The sequence below is a fragment of the Thamnophis elegans genome, chromosome 7, assembly GCF_009769535.1.
Source record: "Thamnophis elegans isolate rThaEle1 chromosome 7, rThaEle1.pri, whole genome shotgun sequence".
Classification (NCBI taxonomy): domain Eukaryota; kingdom Metazoa; phylum Chordata; class Lepidosauria; order Squamata; family Colubridae; genus Thamnophis; species Thamnophis elegans.
In genome coordinates, this window is record NC_045547.1 from 1,307,468 (window position 1) to 1,328,863 (window position 21,396).

Sequence of the window (21,396 nt, forward strand, 5' to 3'; positions counted from 1 at the left end):
ACCTGATGATTCTTTTTATTCATGCAAAGCATTGTTTTATTGTTCCAGATGGCCTTTGGGGAATTCTAGAGGTTCACTCCTGCTTGGGAAGTTTCTCCTTCATGCTGTGATTTGAGAACAGCCGATAACTCTGAATTCCACGGTGTTCCAGCTTTGTCCAACACATCATTTCCATGATGAACCTCATGGAAAGTGTCAATCAGACCCTGCAGGTGACCGAGTTCTTGTTTCTGGGTTTCTCTGGCATGCCCAGAGGACGCCCCTTCCTCTTTCTGCTGTTCCTGGCCATCTACCTCATCACCTTGTTGGCCAACTCAATGATATTCGTCTTGATCCAGGTGGATTCACGACTCCACAGTCCCATGTACTATTTCCTCAGCCATCTGTCCTGCTTAGACATTTGCTATTCCTCGGTCACCCTCCCCACCATCCTGGTGAACCTCCTGCGCCAGCAGCCCACCATCTCCTACAATGACTGCATGGCCCAGATGTTCTACCTCATGAGCTTTGCGGGAACTGAATCTGCATTGCTGGCCGTGATGGCTTATGACCGCTATGCGGCCATCTGTGAACCTTTGCGCTATACAGAACTCATGAGTACTAGGGTGCGAGTCCCTCTGGCTACAGCTTCATGGATCTGGGGCATGGTTGACTCTGCCATTCACACTGCGCTGGCCACCGATTTGGCCTTCTGTGGAAACAACCAGATCCATCACATCTTCTGCGATGTCCCCCCTCTCTTGAAAATTGCCTGCAGCGACACTTATGTCAATGAGATGACTCTTCACATAGCAAGCGCCTTTGTGGGTCTGAGCCCTTTCCTCCTCGTCATCATTTCATACGTCTACATCTTATCTACAATTCTGAGGATCCGTTCCAGCACTGGAAGGCGAAAGACCTTCTCCACCTGTGCTGCCCACTTGACTACGGTCATCGTCTACTTTGGGATGATCAACTTGAATTACAACCGTCCCAGTGCGGGCTACTCCTTAGAGGTGGACACCTTGATCTCCATCTTATATTGTATTGTCCCCCCCATGCTGAACCCCCTAATCTACAGCTTTCGAAACAAGGAGGTCAAAGGGGCCCTACAAAAGCTTCTGCAAATTCAGGAGAAAGATGATTGATGTCTTGGAAAGTACTGAAGGAAAACCTTTGGTCTCCTTCCTAGCCTCTCTGCATATCCTGTTTAGTAGAGCAGCAACAGGTTTTCCAGACTGAGGGATTGTGTAGAGGTAAATTCCAATAAGGTTGATTGGCTCAATGACATTTTGGATTCTACCTGCCATCTCCTTCCTTCCTATGTCCTCATTTTGATTTAATTATTTAAAGGGGAAAGGGGGAAAAAAGATCTGGAGAACTTTCCCCCACCTATCTGTGATATTCTACTCAAGGCATTTCCAGAAGGATCTTTTCCCTCTCCAATGTCCCCCTTTCACCTCCCTATGGTTGTTTCAGATTTTATAAAATGATGAGCAAAAATTATTGAATGTCCATCCTCTTTTTGCTAGCCAATCAAGGATTTGGGACAATAGCATCCCATTATCCCAAAATACTAGATTTATAACTACAAGGAGAAGGCTGTGTGGGATAATGAGTTATGACAAATGGTGAGTAGAACAATTGGAATAAAAGATGTATATCTTGGACAAGGGCTATGCTTTTTTTCTGAATTTTCATTGGTTTCACCCTAAATACATCCAGAATTCCCCGTCTGAGTGGAACAGCAGGTATGCAGATCTTGGAGACCCCAAATTTTAATTAGGAGGAAGAAGCTTCTGATAGCCCACTAAAAGAAGAGGCAGCTCTTTTTCCACTTCCACTACCTCAGGCAGGGCTGTGGGCTGTTGTGTCACTTGTCAAGCAAGACAAAGGCAGTGAAGAAGTTGGGCATGGAGACCCTTCATGGTTCCTTTGTGATAGTGGGGGATATCTGTAGCTCAGGTGGAGGATGAGGGTGGAGGTTCATCCTCTGAGTTCATGGGTTGATTTCCCAAATTTTCATTACCAGGCTAGGTAACATCTTCAGCATGACCCACACCAAACCCCATCGCAAAATCCTCACCTGGCATGACCTCCCCATCACAAGAGTTACTGACCACACGAAGCTCCTATAAGTAGAAGAACACCAACCTCTCTTAAACTCCACTAAAGATGTTACCTATCCTGGCAATGAAACCAACCAGAAGTTCAGAAAATGAACTTCCACCCTCAGATATTCCTCCTTCATTGATCTGTTTGTCATTCTTATTCATCTCCTCTCTACATATGACCAACAACCCTACTTTTCTTCCATCCACGTTCTTTCAGCATCCCTCATTCTCTCTTCTTCTTCTTCTCTCCTGCATAGAAGTTTGCCATTCCTGCTGCATTTATATAAGAGGTCATCAAACCTGGCAACTTTAAGACTTGTGGACTTCAACTCCAAGAATTGTCCAGTTGCCAAGTTTGGGGATCTCTGATATAACATATATAAGATAATTTATTGTCATTTTTTACTGTGGACACACTCTGGCACAAATTAAAAATGGAATTCTGTTGCCTGCTCTCAGAAGCACACACATACATAACACACATATAGATAGGCTGTATACATACATACATGCATACATACATACATACATACACCTACACCCCAACATATAAATACTAACGTTTGAATACATAGCGGAACGAGGAAGCCTGAAAGTTCACACAGGTGATGTTGTACGGATCAAAACTGTGACCGAATCTGGATGTTCTGCTTCGGATACCACCAAGCTCCCTCCCAGAAGGTAACAAGGAAAACAGTTGTGGAGAGCATGTGTGGCATCCCAGACAATTCTGCAGACCCGGTCAAGCATCACTTATATGTCATGTCCTGGATAGAAGGGAGTGAACTCCCAACGATCTTTTCTGCTGTCCTCACCACTCTCTGCAGTGGATTTAATAATGGTTTCAAACCAGACAGTAATGCAATACGACGGGGAACTCTCAATCGCCCCTCTATAGAAAGTGGTAAGGACAGGTGGAGGAAGGTATACTTTTTTCATGTCATGCAGAAAATGCAGGCACTGCTGTGCCGCGTCAGCACTTTCTAGCTGTTGAGTAACCAAGCTCCAAACAAATACATTTAGTGTATGGTTTTTCTCAAACAAAGATGGGATCCAGTCACTACAAACAGAGAAAAACAAAAATAATTAATACACAAGGGGCCCTTGGTGCTCTCTGAGCTTGCTTGTTTCCTTGCAGACATTTCATTACCCAGACTAGGTAACATCATCAGTACTAGAATGGGGGAGGGGGAGGGGAGGGTAAGGAGGACTATGGCATCCTTGGTGCTCTCTGAGTTTGGTTGTGTTCTTCCAGATGTTTCATTACCCAAACTAGATAGCATCATCAATACTAGAATGGGGGAGGGAGAAAGGGAGGAGAGGGAAGAGAGGGGGAGGAGAGGAGGAGGGGAAGGGGGAGAAAGTCTATGGCATTCTTAGTGCTCTCTAAGTTTGGTTGTGTTCTTCCAGATGTTTCATTACCCAAACCAGGCAACATCATCACTATTAGAATGGGGGAGAGAGAAGGGGAAGAGAGGAGGAGGAGGAGAGGGGGGAGGAGAGGAGGAGGGGAAGGAAGAGGAGGAGGAGGAGGAGGAGGAGGAGGAGGAGGAGGAGAAAGTCTATGGCATTCTTGGTGCTCTCTGAGTTTGGTTGTCTTCTTGCAGATGTCTCATTACCCAACTAGATAATATCATCATGATGTTCCTGCAAGAAAACAAGCAAGATCAGAGAGCACCAAGGGCTCCTAATTTCAACCCTGAGCTACAAAAATTATTGATAACAAAGACAAACCCAACAGGGTGGCCCATCCATATTCCCGCTGATCTGTTTTCTCCTTCCTTGCTTTGGTTTTGCGGCAGTGTATCCAGCGCAGAGATGCTACACCCTGATTTTGTTGCTATTAGGGAAAAGGTCTGGGCTATTTTCACCACCACAGTGGCATTCTGATTGACCCTGCCTTGGGGAGGTGTTTGGGCTAGAAGAGCTTCCAATCTCAGTACAGTATAGGTGGTACCTTGCTCAATAGTAGTAACTGTGAGAGGGATCTTGGAGTCCTAGTGGGCAAACATTTAAATAGGAGCCAGCCGTGTGCAGCAGCTGCCAAAAAAGCCAACACAGTTCTAGGGTGCATCAACAGAGGGAGAGAATCAAGATCACGTGAAGAGTTAATACCACTTTATAAGGCCTTGGGAAGGCCACACTTGGAATATTTGCATCCAGTTTTGGTCGCCACGATGTAGAAAAGATGTGGAGACTCTAGAAAGAGTGCAGAGAAGAGCAAGAACGATATTTAGGGGACTGGAGGCTAAAACATATGAAGAACAGTTGCAGGAACTGGGTATGTCTAGTTTAATGAAAAGAAGGACTAGGGGAGACATGATAGCAGTCTTCCAATATCTCAGGGGTTGCCCCAAAGAAGAAGGAGTCAAGCTATTCTCCAAGGCACCTGCGGGTAGAACAAGAAGCAATGGAGGGAAACTAATCAAGTGGAGAAGCAACTTGGAACTGAGGAGAAATTTCCTGACAGTGGGAACAATTAATCAGTGGAACAACTTCCCTCCAGAAGTTGTGAATGCCCCAACACTGGAAGTTTTTAAGAAGATGTTGGATAGCTATTTGTCTGAAATGGTATAGGGTTTCCTGCCTAGGCAGGGGGGTTGAACTAGAAGACCTCCAAGGTCCCTTCCAACTCTGTTATTCTATTCTATTTGGAATACCCATAATTCACAGCCATGCAGACTGAGACCTTATGGTAACTAAAGTCCAATGCATTAGAAGATGCTAACCAAGGAAAATTGAGAATCTACATTACCTAGGAAACATAGTTTCATCTCAAGTCTTGGAAGTAGAAGATACTCAGTCCTCCCCTGAGAATCCCTCCTTTTGGGTGTGGAGGTTGTCCTGAGTTTGAGCTCCCACCCTTTGCCTTTCACTCCAGCTTTCTCAGGGAGGAATCCCTAGTGTGCAACTACTTCGCTTTTCTGCTTGTGGTGCATGTGGATCTTCAGGGACATCCAGAACGCCATAGAAATCATCTCTCTTCTTTAGGCAACATTTGGCTCCGAGGGTGACACAGACAGGGTTAGGGGCATCTGATCCCTCGAAGAGGCTCGGAGGAAGAAGCAGAGACCTCCCCAAGTCAGAAGCAGATACCAGGAGGAGCTGGCCAATTCCTCCCTCCCTTTCTCCCCCACTCCCCTTCTCGGTAGCACCGTCGGATCCCAGAGACAGTCACTGAGAGAGATTCCCTGTGACTTCCCTTTCCAAAACTGCAGCAGCAGAAGGAGGAAGGGCAGCCGGACACACCAGCTTCATCCTGGAGGCCGTTACAAGGTGAGGAGGCCACAAAGAAAGGCCATAGCAAAGGAGCTCAGACCTGGGTCCTTCTGCAGCAGGGGACCTCGGTGGGTGGGAGGCTGAAGGAGACATTTATCATGCACCCTTTTAAAATCAATCTTTTTTTGTTGTTGCTCTGTTCATAAATTGCATCCGATTCGGGTTGTCCAATAGAGTCTCATTCTTCTCTGATGTCCAAGAGAGGGGGAAAATATCTAAAATAAAGTATTGGTGGTGAGGAGACAGCCAAGGACCTGGATCTTCTCCCAGGAGACCTCCTGATCCTAAGCATGAGAATGGCGACAATTCAGTTCTCGGTGTCAAGTCAGATATTTTGGGATGGGACTCTTGGGTTATCTACTGAGTACCAAACTCCACATGCCTCTTCCTCTCCTCTTTACACAGGGACACACACACACACACACACACACCAGTGAAAGCCCCTTTCTACACAGGTGTGAGGAAGAGGCTGCATGTGAAGGAAATGAATTTGGAAAGAGCCTAGTAGTGGAGGGGAAGCAATGGAGATATTGGTGGTGAGGAGACTGCCAAGGACCTGGATCTTTGCCCAGGAGACCTCCTGATCCTAAGCATGAGATTGGCGACAATTCAGTTCTTGGTATCAAGTCAGATATTTTGGGATGGGACTCATGAGTCATCTACTGAGTATCAAACTCCCCATGCCTCTTCCTCTCCTCTTTACACAGGGACACATACACACACACACACACACACACACACACACACCAGTGAAAGCCCCTTTCTACACAGGTTTGAGGAAGACGTTGTATCACCTCTTACTTATGTCTCTGCGTGACTGTATCGCTTTCTCCTCCTTCCCTAAAACGTATCAAAAGGAACCCCTCCTTTTCTCTGTGGGAATCCCTCCTCTTACACGCTGGAGAGAATCCCTCCAGTCCGCACTGTGGAACAAGTACTGGAGTGAGGGTGGAGGATGGGTTTGGGGGTCCTGAGTTTGATTCCAGACTATCTCACCCAGTTGCTTGTCCTTGGTCTCCCAGGACAGCTCAACCAGCAATGAAACCATCCAGAGAAGGTCCGGCCTCTGGACGCTCCACACTTGGAGATGCTGCTTCCTTCTGAGTGACCATAAAGAGCTATTTCACCTTCAACCCCAAAGCCAACTGTGAACCTAGGACCCCAAGTAAGTGAATCGATCTTCTCCCAGGAGGCTTCCTGATCCTAAGCATGAGGATGGCGACAATTCAGTTCTTGGTGTCAAGTCAGATATTTTGGGATGGGACTCTTGGGTCATCTACTGAGTACCAAACTCCCCATGCCTCTTCCTCTCCTCTTTACACAGGGACACACACACAAACACACACACACAGACACCAGTGAAAGCCCCTTTCTACACGGGTTTGAGGAAGAGGCTGCATGTGAAGGAAAGGAATTTGGGAAGAGCCTAGCAGTGGAGGGGAAGCAACGGAGATTTTGGGGGGGTGAGGAGAGGAAGGGAAATTCCAGAGGAGGATTTGCTGGTCAGGAGAAGAAGCTCAAACGGTCCTGGATTCCTCCTGAGGACCAACATTAGTCATTGATCAAAGCAAGGAAAAAATGAGCACCTCACTAGTCCATCAAAAGGAGGGTTGGGGTCACCTGGAAGAGTTTGGAGTGTGGCTGCAGGGAGGGAAGGAATAAATCCCAGGAGGAACATCTCTTCATGGTTGATACTTCACACAACCCACTTACCAAGAAAGGGGAGGCTTGTTTCATTTGGGATGTCAGTTCACACATAACATGTGAGTCAAATTGCTTCTGGGGAGAGTTAACAGGAGGGACATAGATGCATGAACTGCCCCCCCCTCACTGAAAGGACCATGAACATCACCAGAAGCCTCTCCCCGTCCTCAACGAAGGCTAATCATGCGAAGCAAAGTTCAGTCCCTCCAGATGTTCTTGGGGAAGTCCAGAGGTTCCCTCTTGCTTGCAAAGCTTCTTCCCAATGCTGTGGTTTCAAACCTTTCCCCAAAAACTCTTGTCAGGAAAGGAAATACTTAGAGGAAGGGGTGCGTGGCAGCCCAACAGAAACCAGAAAGAGTGGGTGTAGCTCGGGTGAACCTTGAAGTCCTCCCTTCTCTGAAAACCTCCCGTTCTCAGAAAGCTTTATCAAACCTTCTATGGAAACCTGGCTGATGTTTTTACTTGTATTGAGACAGTAAGTTTTTTCTTAGCAGCAGAAGACAGGAGAAGGAACTTGAGGTTGGATCTCTGTCAATATCTGAATTCACATCACCTCTTAGTTATGTCTCTGCGTGACTGTATCGCTTTCTCCTCTTTCCCTAAAACGTATCAAAAGGAATCCCTCCTTTTCTCTGTGGGAATCCCTCCTCATACACGCTGGAGAGAATCCTTCCAGTCCGCACTATGGAACAAGTACTGCAGTGAGGGTGGAGGATGGGTTTTGGGGTCCTGAGTTTGATTCCAGACTATCCCATCCAGTTGCTTGTCCTTGGTCTCCCAGGAGAGCTCAACCAGCGATGAAACCAGCCGGAGAAGGTCCGGCCTCTGGACGCTCCACACTTGGAGATGCTGCTTCCTTCTGAGTGGCCATAAAGAGCTATTTCAACCCCAAAGTCAACTGTGGAGAAAGGACCCCAGGTAAGTGAATCGATCCTTGTGCAGTCGCTTTAGAAAGGGGAATTTTACTGCAATTCCTGTGGGCTCCGCCTTTGAACCACGAAACCGTCAGCTTGATAGTCAACCTAAACACCAGCCAGAGAGTCAATTTTCAGGCCAATCCTCCTGCTCCTATTGAAGTCAATGGATCAGGAAATCCATTTCTGCTTAACTGTGGTTTTTCCCCAAAGGAGAACCAGCTCCTCAGCTTGGCTCTTTTCAGAGGAATTAAGGACTGTAGTCTTCTTAATTTAATTAATGGGAATGCTATCACAAATGGTGACGTTTTTATCTCTTTGTGTGTCACGATTAGTACAAGGAATGTGCACATTTCCATCACTCCCTCTTAAACTCATTTTCCAATCTTTTTCCTGCAGCTACCTTTGAGGGACATCATGGAAGGTGGCAACCAGACCCTGCAGGTGACCGAGTTCTTGTTCCTGGGGTTCTCCGGCATGCCCAGAGGTCAACCTTTCTTCTTTCTGCTGTTCCTGGCCATCTACCTCATCACCTTGGTGGCCAACTCGGTCATACTCCTTTTGATCCAGGTGGATTCACGCCTCCACAGTCCCATGTACTATTTCCTCAGCCATCTGTCCTGCTTGGACATTTGTTATTCCTCAGTCACCCTCCCCACCATCCTGGTGAACCTCCTGCGCCAGCAGCCCACCATCTCCTACAACGAGTGCATGGCCCAGATGTTCTTCCTCATGACCTTTGCGGGAACTGAATGCGCACTGCTGGCCGTGATGGCCTATGACCGCTATGCGGCCATCTGTGAACCTTTGCGCTATACTCAACTCATGGGTAAGTGGGTGCGAGTCCCTCTGGCTATAGCTTCATGGATCTGGGGCATGGTTGACTCTGCCATTCACACTGCACTGGCCACCGATGTGGCCTTCTGTGGAAACAACCAAATCCATCACATCTTCTGCGATGTTCCCCCACTCTTGAAAATTGCTTGCAGTGACACTTATGTCAATGAGGTGGCTCTTCACACAGCAAGCGCCATTGCGGGGCTGTGTCCTTTTGTCATTGTCAGCATTTCCTACATCTACATCCTATCAACAATTTTGAAGATCCGTTCTAACACTGGAAGGAGAAAGACTTTCTCCACCTGTGCTGCCCACTTGATTACGGTCATCCTGTACTTTGGCATGATCAACTTGAATTACAACCGTCCCAGGGCGGGCTACTCCTTGGAGGTGGACACCTTGGTCTCCACACTGTATTGTATCGTCTCCCCCATGCTGAACCCCCTAATCTACAGCCTCCGAAACAAGGAGGTCAAAGGGGCCCTACAAAAACTTCTGAGTGGTTAGGACAGTGTTTTCCCCACTCTTGGCAACTCGAAGATATGTGGACTTCAATTCCCAGAATTCCCCAGCCAGCATGTCAACTTCTGAACCAGAAGCTCCTTAACCATGGGAACGTGTAGATGTGTTCACTTCAACTCCCAGAGTTCCCGTGACACAGAGAACGTCCTATTTATTTCTTTTTAATGGGACTCTATTGCTGTATCTCGCATGGGGTGGGCTTGCCTTCATTAAAAGGCTGGTTAAAAACATTAAAACATCAACAGCATATATATTTGCCTCCAGAACTTTCTACTTTTACATACCCACCAAGCATGAGAATTTCCAACATTTTAATTAGATGAGCGTTTATACACTCTAGACAATTTCTCTGGTGACATAGCAATAGCAATAGCAGTTAGACTTATATACCGCTTCATAGGGCTTTCAGCCCTCTCTAAGCGGTTTACAGAGTCAGCATATCTGCCCCCAACAACAATCTGGGTCCTCATTTCACCCACCTCGGAAGGATGGAAGGCTGAGTCAACCTTGAGATTAGAACTGCTGAACTGCAGATAACAGTCAGCTGAAGTGGCCTGCAGTACTGCACCCTAACCACTGCGCCACCTCGACATAAACCAACTGTGCATTAATTTATTTAAAAAACTCTCCTTTACTTTATCACACAGTGTCAATTTCAGTCTCTTCTGGCACCTCCTTCTCCCTTCCTTCCGTAAGTAGGTTGTAACCCAAAATTTCAACCCTTTCTTTCAATTGTTCTTTTTCAAATGTTAGTTTCAAAAAAAAATACTGTATATGCATATCAGCAATTGCATTTTCGTAATTTATTTCCAGTCCTTTTTCAAACTCAGTTTTCCATTCCAAACCGTTGATTATTTCGCCTACTTTAAATCTTCCTAATACAGCTTGTTTAGTGGCCAAAGTTACAACAGCACTGAAAAAAGGAACTTAGGACTTTGCAACAGTCAAAAGATCAAAATTCAGACACTTGGCAACTGCTTCATATTTATGACGGTCGCCATATCCCAGGGTCACGTGATCCCTTTTTGCGACCTTCTGACAAGCGAAGTCCATGGGAAGGCCAGATTCACTTAACAACCATGTATTGACTTAATAACTGCCGTGATTCACTTAACAACTGTGGCAAGAAAAGTCATGAAATTGGGCTGACCTCACTTAACAACTGACTCAACAACATAAATGTTGGGCTCAATTGTGGTCATAAGTCAAGGACTACCTGTAACTGGAAACTCCATTCCTCTACCACCAGTTCTTCTTTGGGTTTTATTTTAATTCCCCTTGACAAAATTGCAGTATCTCATGATAAGGTAAACCATTTGGGTCTGCCCATTATTTCTCCTCTACAAACTGCTCCCCTACATGAAATAAAACCTTTGGAATTCTTTGTCCTGCTGTGTTTCTTGGAGGCCACAATCCTTCCACCGAATGGTCATCCAGGCGTTCCTTCCGTGTGACTTGTGCTAAGCCCAACTCTGTGGTCACACGACCCAGATGGGCAGCAAGGTAATTGGGTTGAACATCATTGGGCAGAGAAGAGCTTGCGATTGTTGGCATTTCCTTACCCCTGGGCACATCTGGATTTGGAGAACCTAGAATCAAAGGGCAGGAAGGGACCTCAGAGGTCTTCTAGTCCAACCCCATGCTCAAGGCAGGAGAACCTATACTATTCTGGACAAATGGGTGTCCAATCTTTTCTTGAAGCCCAACAGTGATGGAGCACCCACAGCTCTGGGAGGAAGGGTGGAATTGAAGGTGAAATCTCCCTCCCTCCCTCCCTCCCTCTCCATCCCTATCTATCTATCTATCTATCTATCTATCTATCTATCTATCTATCTATCTATCTATCTATCATCTGTCTATCTATCATCTATCTAGGTAGCAATCATCTATCTATCTCTATTTCTCTCTCTCTCTCTCTCTCTCTCTCTCCCTCTCCCTCTCCATCCATATCTATCTATCTATCTATCTATCTATCTATCTATCTATCTATCTATCATCCAGCTAGATAGCAATCATCTCTCTCTCTCTCTCTCTCTCTCTCTCTCTCTCTCTCTCTCTCTCTCTCCCTCTCCATCCATCCCTATCTATCTATCTATCTATCTATCTATCTATCTATCATCTAGCTAGCTAGCAATTATCTATCTATTTCTATTTCTCTATCTCTATTTATCTAACAAATCTTTCTAATCTATCTCATATAATCATAAGGCTGGAAGGGACCTTAGAGGTCTTCTAGTCCAACCCCATGCTCAAGGCAGGAGATCCTATAGCATCCCAGTCAAATGTCAACTGTAGCCAATCAATTCCCAGCACAATGGTGATGGGAGCAGGAGAAGAGGGGCCCTCTGAGTAATGCTTTCAGGAACAAGAAACACCTTCAATTAATGTTTCTGGTTCTTTGAAATAACAAGCAAGGATGTGGAATTCCGATAAGGACCAGTTCAAACTCGCCAGAGTCAAGAATTGCTCAAAGAGTTGAACTTTAATAACTCATTGATAACTCATTACAATGTAAAAACCAAACCTACTGAATATACAACTGGTCATTAACAAGATCATGCTTAGAATATTATGGGATGATATTAACTGATACATATAAATATACCACCATTGTTCACTACCACTATGGAGACAAATGATGTTGACCAATGGAAGAACACATTGTGAACCCAATATGTTTGAACTGTGTATAAAATTATTCTGTTAGTTGCTCTTCACCTCTTTTCAATGAGGCGGCTCTTCTTGCTTAGGCATAAACAGAGAGATATTAATCTTAACTGGGCTAACGAATCTTGCCAGTACTTAGAAAAATTATTTTTCCATTGTTTTAATGGAATATCAGTTCTATTCTAATAAAAACGGTTGCACCACAAAACCGCGGTAGACAAAAGCGCGGTCGACGAAAGCGCGTATGTGACGTCATCACAGCGCGACGAAAAAGATCAAAAAATGTAAAAATAAAGCGAAAACCTTACCCTAACCCCCCCAAACCTAACCCTAAACCTAACCCTAACCCTAACCCTAAACCTAACCCTTAACCTAACGAAAAACCTAACGCTAACCCTTAACCTAACGCTAAATGTAACGCTAACGCTCTAAACCTAACCCTAACCCTTAACCTAACCCTAACCCTAACCCTAAACCTAACCCTTACCTTTATGTGAATCGGCTTGCTGTAATTTAATTTTTATTTCAATTTTTCGATCTTTTTCGTCGCGCTGTGATGACGTCACATACGCGCTTTCGTCGACCGCGCTTTTGTGGAACGCGGTTTTGACGGGTCACGATAAAAACAACATCTTTGGTAAAACATTCATCTTAATTATGGAAATTCTACCCAGTAAAGATAATTGCAATTTGTCTCATCATTGTAAGTCTTTTTTTAATATCATTCAAAACAGGTACACACTTGTTTTAAAACAGCATAGAATTTGGGCAAGAAAAACGAAATGCACAGGTACAGTATACGTGGTACCTCGCTCAATAGTACCAGTAGTAACTGTGAAAAGGTATCTTGGAGTCCTAGTGGACAACCACTTAAATAGGAGCCAGCCGTGTGCAGCAGCTGCCAAAAAAGCCAACACAGTTCTAGGCTACATCAACAGAGGGAGAGAATCAAGATCACGTGAAGGGTTAATACCACTTTATAAGGCCTTGGGAAGGCCACACTTGGAATATTTGCATCCAGTTTTGGTGGCCACAATGGGAAAAAAATGTTGAGACTCTAGAAAGAGTGCAGAGAAGAGCAACAAAGATGATTAGGGGACTGGAGGCTAAAACATAAAGAACTGGAATTGCTGGAATTGGGTAAGTCTAGTTTCATAAAAAGAAGGACTAGGAGTGACATGATAGCAATGTTCCCATATCTCAGGAGTGACCACAAAGAAGATTCTCCAAAGCCCCTGAAGCTAGGACAAGAAGGGATAGATGGAAACTAATCAAGCAGAGAAGCAACCTAGAACTAAGGAGAAATTAGTTTGTGACAGTTAGAAAAATTAGCCAGTGGAATGATTTGTCTCCAGAGGTTGTGAATGCTCCAACACTGGAACTCTTTAAGAAGAGATTGGACAGCCATTTGTCTGAAAGGATATAAGGTTTCCTGCCTAAGCAGGGGGTTGGACTAGAAGACCTCCAAGGTCCCTTCCAACTCTGTTATTCTATTATTCTATTGCACTGGTTAACATAGCCCCAAGATATTTCATCTTTTTCTCCACCTCCAACACTGCTATCCTGTCTCCCCTGGTCCTTCTTTTCATTAAACTAGACATAACTCAGTTCCTGCAACCCTTCTTCATATTTTTAGCCTCCAGTCCCCTCATCCTCTTTGTTGCTCTTCTCTGCGCTCTTTCCAGAGTCTCCACATCTTTTCTACATCTTCTCAAAGTTTCACAATCTTGAATAGTCATACTCTTTGCCACCGTTTTGTTTTGTGTTTATTTGGTTTGAAACCTGCTAAAACTCCAAAATCATTGAGTTTCCTCCTCAGATATTCCCTTGTACTTTCTGGGTCTTGCAGAAATACAACTAAATCACTAGCAAAAGTGTCACACCTGTCCGGCCTTGGCTTCTCCGGAAAGAAAGATCCCTGACTTCATTTGTTCGAAAGATTTACTACTATTACTAAAGGCCAAGTGGTTACAGTAGAGCAAAGCCAGAATTAAAAGTCTGTGCATCAGGGTTCCCCAGTTAACTTTCCCTTTCTTGTTTCCCTCCCCCTGTCTTTTATCTCTCTATTGTCCAGTTACATTCAAAGAATTTGTTTTGCCAATGTCCCCTCCATTGGTGGGCTAGATGGTGAGCTGTTTGGCTTCCCATCCCAGGCCTCTGGCCTTGGGGGCATTGAACCAATGTCTCAGGAAGGTATGATGAACAGTTTCGGTTTCCCCCTCCTTCCCTGCAATATGAGCAATTCCCTCCCCCATTGGTTTATGGCAGGCTGGGACCTGGTAAAGCAATTGTGGAGGTGGCAGTTCTGACAAAGTTCTCAGTTTACAAATGTAATTTTTTTATTATTACTACACCCATTTCATTTTGGTCACATTGTACATTTAGAATTCGCAGCTCTAATATGAACAACCGTGAAATCAAAGGACATCCTTGCCTCGTGAAAATACCTTGAAAAAATGTTTTGGAGATAGACGTGAGAAAGTTCTCCAGATCTTTTTCCCCCCCACCCCCCATTCCCACCTTAAATGGTTAAACCAAAATGGGGACATAGGAAAGAAGGACCTGGGTGGGAGAATCCCAGAGACCTTGACCACATGAGCCATAATGAGATTGGCAATTACACAAGCCCTCGTTTGGGAAAACAAAGTTGTTGGTCCGTACACAAGGATAAGCAGAGAAGGTAAGAAGGAAACCTGGTTTTCCCTTCACTGTCTTCCTGGAGATGCATCTTCCTTCTCCTGAGTGCCCAGAAGTTTTAGTAGGGCCCCTTTGACCTCCTTGTTTCGGAGGCTGTAGATTAGGGGGTTCAGCATGGGGGTGACGATACAATAGAGGATGGAGACCAGAGTGTCCATGCCCAAGGAGTAGCCCGCACTTGGACGGTTGTAATTCAAGTTGATCATCCCATAGAAGAGAATGACGGTGACCAGGTGGGCACCACAAGTGGAGAAAGTCTTTCTCCTTCCACTGTTAGAACGGATTTGCAGAATGGAAGATAAGATGTAGACATATGAAACGACAACGAGGAGGAAAGGACACAGCCCTACAAAGATACTTGCTGTGTGAAGAGCCATCTCGTTGATATAGGTGTCACTGCAGGCAATTTTCAAGAGTGGGGGGACATCGCAGAAGATGTGATGGATCTGGTTGTTGCCACAGAAGGCCACATCGGTGGCCAGTGCAGTGTGAAAAATAGAGTCAATAAGACCCCAGACCCATGAAGCTGTAGCCAGAGGGACTCGCACCCACTTACCCATGAGTTGAGTATAGCGCAAAGGTTCACAGATGGCCGCATAGCGGTCGTAGGCCATCACGGCCAGCAGTGCGCATTCAGTTCCCGCAAAGGTCATGAGGAAGAACATCTGGGCCATGCACTCGTTGTAGGAGATGGTGGGCTGCTGGCGCAGGAGGTTCACCAGGATGGTGGGGAGGGTGACCGAGGAATAGCAAATGTCCAAGCAGGACAGATGGCTGAGGAAATAGTACATGGGACTGTGGAGGCGTGAATCCACCTGGATCAAAAGGAGTATGACCGAGTTGGCCACCAAGGTGATGAGGTAGATGGCCAGGAACAGCAGAAAGAAGAACGGTTGACCTCTGGGCATGCCGGAGAAACCCAGGAACAAGAACTCGGCCACCTGCAGGGTCTGGTTGCCACCTTCCATGAGGTCCCTCAAAGGTAGCTGCAGGGAAAAGATTGGAAAATGAGTTTAAGAGGGAGTGATGGAAATGTGCACATTCCTTGTACTAATCGTGACACACAAAGAGATAAAAAACGTCACCATTTGTGATAGCATTCCCATTAATTAAATTAAAAAGACTACAGTCCTTAATTCCTCTGAAGAGAGCCAAGCTGAGGAGCAGGTTCTCCTTTGGGAAAAAGGAGTTAAGCAGAAATGGATTTCCTGATCCATTGACTTCAATAGGAGCAGGAGGATTGGCCTGAAAATTGACTCTCTGACTCGTATTTAGGTTGACTATCAAGCTGACGGTTTCGTGGTTCAAAGGAAGAGCCCCCAGGAATTGCAGTAAAACTCCCCTTTCTAAAGCGACTGCACAAGGATCGATTCACTTACCTGGGGTCCTTTCCCCACAGTTGACTTTGGGGTTGAAATAGTTCTTTATGGCCACTCAAAAGGAAGCAGCATCTCCAAGTGTGGAGCGTCCAGAGGCCGGACCCTCTCCAACTGGTTTCATCGCTGGTTGAGCTGTCCTGGGAGACAAAGCAACTGGGTGGGATAGTCTGGAATCAAACTCAGGACCCCAAAACCCATCCTCCACCCTCACTCCAGTAAGTGTTCCACAGTGCGGACTGGAGGGATTCTCTCCAGCGTGTAAGAGGAGGGATTCCCACAGAGAAAAGGGGGGATTCCTTTTGATACGTTTTAGGGAAGGAGGAGAAAGCGATACAGTCACGCAGAGACATAACTAAGAGGTGATGTGAATTCAGATATTGACAGAGATCCAACCTCAAGTTCCTTCTCCTGTCTTCTGCTGCTAAGAAAAAACTTACTGTCTCAATACAAGTAAAAACATCAGCCAGGTTTCCATAGAAGGTTTGATAAAGCTTTCTGAGAACGGGAAGTTTTCAGAGAAGGGAGGACTTCAAGGTTCACCCGAGCTACACCCACTCTTTCTGGTTTCTGTTGGGCTGCCACACACCCCTTCCTCTAAGTATTTCCTTTCCTTACAAGAGTTTTGGGAGGAAGGTTTGAAATCACAGCATTGGGAAGAAGCTTTGCAAGCAAGAGGGAACCTCTGGACTTCCCCAAGAACATCTGGGGGGACTGAACTTTGCTTTGCATGATTAGCCTTCGTTGAGGACGGGGAGAGGCTTCTGGTGATGTTCATGGTCCTTTCAGTGAGGGGGGGGCAGTTCATGCATCTATGTCCCTCCTGTTAACTCTCTCCAGAAGCAATTTGACTCACATGTTATGTGTGAACTGACATCCCAAATGAAACAAGCCTCCCCTTTCTTGATAAGTGGGTTGGGTGAAGTATCAACCATGAAGAGATGTTCCTCCTGGGATTTATTCCCTCCCTCCCTGCAGCCACACTCCAAACTCTTCCAGGTGACCCCAACCCTCCTTTCGATGGACCAGTGAGGTGCTCATTTTTTCCTTGCTTTGATCAATGACTGCCTAATGTTGGTCCTCAGGAGGAATCCAGGACCGGTTGAGCTTCTTCTCCTGACCAGCAAATCCTCCTCTGGAATTTCCCTTCCGCTCCTCACCCCCCAAAATCTCCTTTGCTTCCCCTCCACTGCTAGGCTCTTCCCAAATTCATTTCCTTCACATGCAGCCTCTTCCTCACACCCGTGTAGAAAGGGGCTTTCACTGGTGTGTGTCTGTGTGTGTGTGTGTGTATGTGTGTCCCTGTGTAAAGAGGAGAGGAAGAGGCATGGGGAGTTTGGTACTCAGTAGATGACCCAAGAGTCCCATCCTAAAATATCTGACTTGATACCAAGAACTGAATTGTCGCCATTCTCATGCTTAGGATCAGGAAGTCTCCTGAGAGAAGATCCAGGTCCTTGGCTGTCTCCTCACCACCAATACCTTATTTTAGATATTTCCCCCCTCTCTTGGACATCAGAAAAGAATGAGACTCTATTGGACAACCCGAATTGGATGCAATTTATGAACTTACAGAGCAATAAAAAAAGACTGATTTTAAAAGGGTGCATGATAAATGTCTCCTTCAGCCTCCCACCCACCGAGGTCCCCTGCTGCAGAAGGTCCCAGGTTTGAGCTCCTTTGCTATGACCTTTCTTTGTGGCCTCCTCACCTTGTAACGGCCTCCAGGATGAAGCTGGTATGTCCGACTGCCCTTCCTCCTTCTGCTGCTGCAGTTTTGGGAAGGAAAGTCACAGGGAAGCTCTCTCAGTGACTGTCTCTGGGATCCGACGGTGCTACCAAAAAGGGGAGTGGGAGAGAAAGGGAGGGAGGAATTGGCCAGCTCCTCCTGGTATCTGCTTCTGACTTGGGGAGGTCTCTGCTTCTTCCTCCGAGCCTCTTCGAGGGATCAGATGCCCCTAATCCTGTCTGTGTCACCCTCGTAGCCAAATGTTGCCTAAAGAAGAGAGATGATTTCTATGGCGTTCTGGGTGTCCCTGAAGATCCACATGCACCACAAGCAGAAAAGCGAAGTAGTTGCACACTAGGGATTTCTCCCTGAGAAAGCTGGAGTGAAAGGCAAAGGGTGGGAGCACAAACTCAGGATAATCTCCACACCCAGAAGGAGGGACTCTCAGGGGAAACTCCATGAGAACAGAATTACAAACAAATCAATGAAGCCAGAGGGGATGCTCCTGCAGGGAAGGCCGTCACATTGTTGAGTGTCCACCCCAACTTCTCCATTGCCCTTGACTTACTTGCTGTTGTGCTCTGCCAGCGGCCTGTGGAGCTGGCAGCAGAGTCGGACAGTGAGGAGGTTGGGGAGGAACATGGGCCAGTCCTGAAGTCTGGGGAAGGCTCGGATGAGGGCTCTGCATCAGAGGCAGAGAGGGGGCCAGGGCCATCTGGTAGTTATGTGCTGCCTCCGGAGCCTCCAGAATCGGACATCAGCGAGGCAGAGGAAAAAGGGGAGCCTGTTCCCAGTGTGCGCATGCACAGAGCTTCCAGAATGCAAGAACAGTTAAGACAAGAGGGGTGACTTGGGAGTAAGGCTCGGAGATGATTGGCCCCTCCCATAAGACATAAAAGAAGAGCAAACAGACGTGAGCCTTTGCAGGAAGCAACTTCGTTCATTCTGGTCGGTTTAAACTCTGAAGCTCCGTTTGACTCTGTGCTCTGTTTGACCTTTGAAAACTAATAGGCGATGAGGTCTCTGGCAGCGTTTCAAGGGAGATAAAGATGGGTACTTATGAGCCTTACCCTGAAAGACTGTGGCAGACTCCTGTCGGACTCTTCACAGACTGGTTGTGAATCATTACGGGCTATGAATGAACATAATTCACAGCCATTTAAATTTTAAAAAGGGGTTTTGGGGGCTAAGCGTGTGATTTTTACTGGCTCAGGAAGCCTCGGTCAGAACAATTGCCATGTGGCACAGCAGGTCTCAATCCCTTCCTGAGGTGGGGAAAGTGGAGAAGACCTGTCTCCTCTTGCAGTGGATCAGTCGGATCTTTCTCTGTGGGGTCTTGGTGCGCACTGGGCCTAGAACCCTACTGTCGTTTATGGGTAGAAGTGTGGTCCTACAAAGAAGCCGTCACATTGAATGGAACAGGTTGACATATGTTCAACTGCAGCCGTTCTTCATATCTGGAGACTAAAACATATGAAGAACGGTTGCAGGTCGTGGTGGGATTCAGCCAGTTCATACCACTTTGGGCAAACCGGTTGTTAACTTTTTGCCCAGTTCAGAGAACCAACTAATCCCACCTCTTGCTGGCCCCACCCACCGTGCCTAGCCCATCCCCCCTGCGCCCCATTTTGGCTTCCAAGTTGGTGCAGTTCGATCCTGGCCGGCTTAAGGTTGACTCGGCCTTCCATCCTTCCGAGGTTGGTCAAATGGGGACCCAGATTGTTGGGGGGCAAGAGGCTGGCTCTGTAAACTGCTTGGAGAAGGTGGTAACGCACTGTGAAGTGGGCTATAAGGAGCCGAGGTGGCACAGTGGTTAGGGTGCAGTACTGCAGGCCACTTTAGCTGACTGTAATCTGCAGTTCAGCGGTTCAAATCTCACCGGCTCAAGGTTGACTCAGCCTTCCATCCTTCCAAGGTGGGTGAAATGAGGACCCAGATTGTGGGGGCGATATGCTGACTCTGTAAACCGCTTAGAGAGGGCTGAAAGCCCTATGAAGCGGTATATAAGTCTAACTGCTATTGCTATTGCTATAAGTCTAAGGCCTATTGCTATTGTTAGGGCTCTATAACTAAGCACAGAGGACATTCTCTCAATCCTTCTACATGTGGTTGTTGGTCTAAGTTCCCAACTCCCGGCCCTTATTCCAAAGCTCCAAAGATTTCAGCAACAATCTCCCAAGTGAGAAGCATGGAGATGTTTTTTTTCCTTTTCTCCGTGGTGATACAAGTCCTCTCCAGGGACTTCTCAGGTGCCATGAAAAACACACAAAGCTGTGGCAAAAAGGGAAGGGAGAAGCAGCTCACGTCTACCAGTTTCATCCAGGAGGCTTTGAACAGGTGAGGAACACGAGGGGCAAAGAGATCTCAGATCAGCCTGAAGGAAAGGTGGGCGGGGGGGGAGATTAATGCATGCACTACTCATTTCAGATGCACCTCAACCCCAGCGATTGTCCGGAACAGGTGTCTCCAACCTTGGGAACTTTAAGACTTGTGGACTTCAACTCCCAGAGTTCTTCAGCCAGCTCTGCTGTCAGAACAAACTGCCAGAACCTGCTGAATTTCACCCCTGTATTTATTCTTTGCTCAAACCCTCCCAAATTGTGGGAGCAGAAATCTCCACTTTTGGACGTCTGTAGAGATTCTCCGTCCTCCAGGTCAGGATTCTCCCCAAGGTGCTTTTTCAAAAGGCAACTGGACTTCCTTGTTTTTTCTTCTTTTGAAGACTTTTCGCTTCTCATCCAAGAAGCTTCTTCAGCTCTGACTGGATGATGGTGGGGAAGGGAAGGGTTGATATTCGTTGCAGGCAGCTGAAAATGTGCATCTTTTTAGAGGGTCATTGAAAAATGTGCATCCTTTAGAGGCTCCTAAAAGGATGCAAATGACCAGCTGTCTGCATGGAATATCAACCCTTCCGTTCCCCACCATCCAGTCAGAGCTGAGGAAGCTTCTTGGATGAGGTTAAGGTTAAGGTTTATTTAATTTGTATGCCGCCCTATTCCCGAGAGACTCAGGGCGGCTAACAATCTGAGGGGGAGGGGGGGTACAAAATAAAAATAAAAAGACAAAACAATTTAAAAATACAGCAACATTCGTACCTCGGATGCGGCTGGAAGATTCAACAGGCCTGCCGGAACAGCCAGGTCTTAGTAGCTTTGCGGAAAGCCGGAAGGGTGGTAAGGGTCCGGATCTCGACGGGGAGATCGTTCCAGAGCAAAGAAGCAAAATGCCTTCAAAAGAAAAAAACTAGAAAGTCCAGGTGCCTCCTGAAAAAAGCACCTTCGGGACGCCTTTTGTGGCTACGGGAAAATTTGCACAGCTATCGGGATTAAGAGCCGTGGTGGTGCAGCTCCTTCTGCTGATCACCGGCTGCCATCAATTTGGCAGATCAAATCTCACCAGGCTCAAGGTTGGCTCAGCCTTCCCTCCTTCCGAGGTGGGTAAAATGAGGACCCAGATTTTTGCAGGCAAGTGGCTGACTGTATTAAAAGCACCGTAAAGCGGTATATAAGTCTAAATGCTATTGCTAAATGCTGTTGGTGTTCCCTCGTAATGATCAGGTGCACAAACTACTCTTGAAC

General features: G+C 46.4%; 2 protein-coding genes across 2 annotated transcripts; one reads left to right on the forward strand and one right to left on the reverse strand.

Annotated features, from left to right (window-relative positions):
• Positions 1-185: 185 nt before the first annotated feature.
• On the forward strand, positions 186-9,334 carry LOC116511197. Its single transcript, XM_032221066.1, has 2 exons — positions 186-1,124; positions 8,390-9,334. Exons 1-2 carry the CDS (start codon positions 186-188, stop codon positions 9,332-9,334), a joined length of 1,884 nt encoding a protein of 627 aa, XP_032076957.1.
• Positions 9,335-14,721: 5,387 nt separating this feature from the next.
• LOC116511198 (olfactory receptor 1086-like) lies at positions 14,722-15,681 on the reverse strand. Its single transcript, XM_032221067.1, has one exon. It carries the CDS (start codon positions 15,679-15,681, stop codon positions 14,722-14,724), a length of 960 nt encoding a protein of 319 aa, XP_032076958.1.
• Positions 15,682-21,396: the final 5,715 nt, after the last annotated feature.

Coding starts and splice junctions, on each gene's coding strand:
- LOC116511197 (XM_032221066.1), top strand. CDS start 186: ATGGAAAGTGTCAATCAGACCCTGCAGGTGACCGAGTTCTTGTTTCTG. Junction 1,125..8,389: donor AAATTCAGGAGAAAGATGAT/TGATGTCTTGGA, acceptor TTTTTCCTGCAG/CTACCTTTGAGGGACATCAT.
- LOC116511198 (XM_032221067.1), bottom strand. CDS start 15,681: ATGGAAGGTGGCAACCAGACCCTGCAGGTGGCCGAGTTCTTGTTCCTG.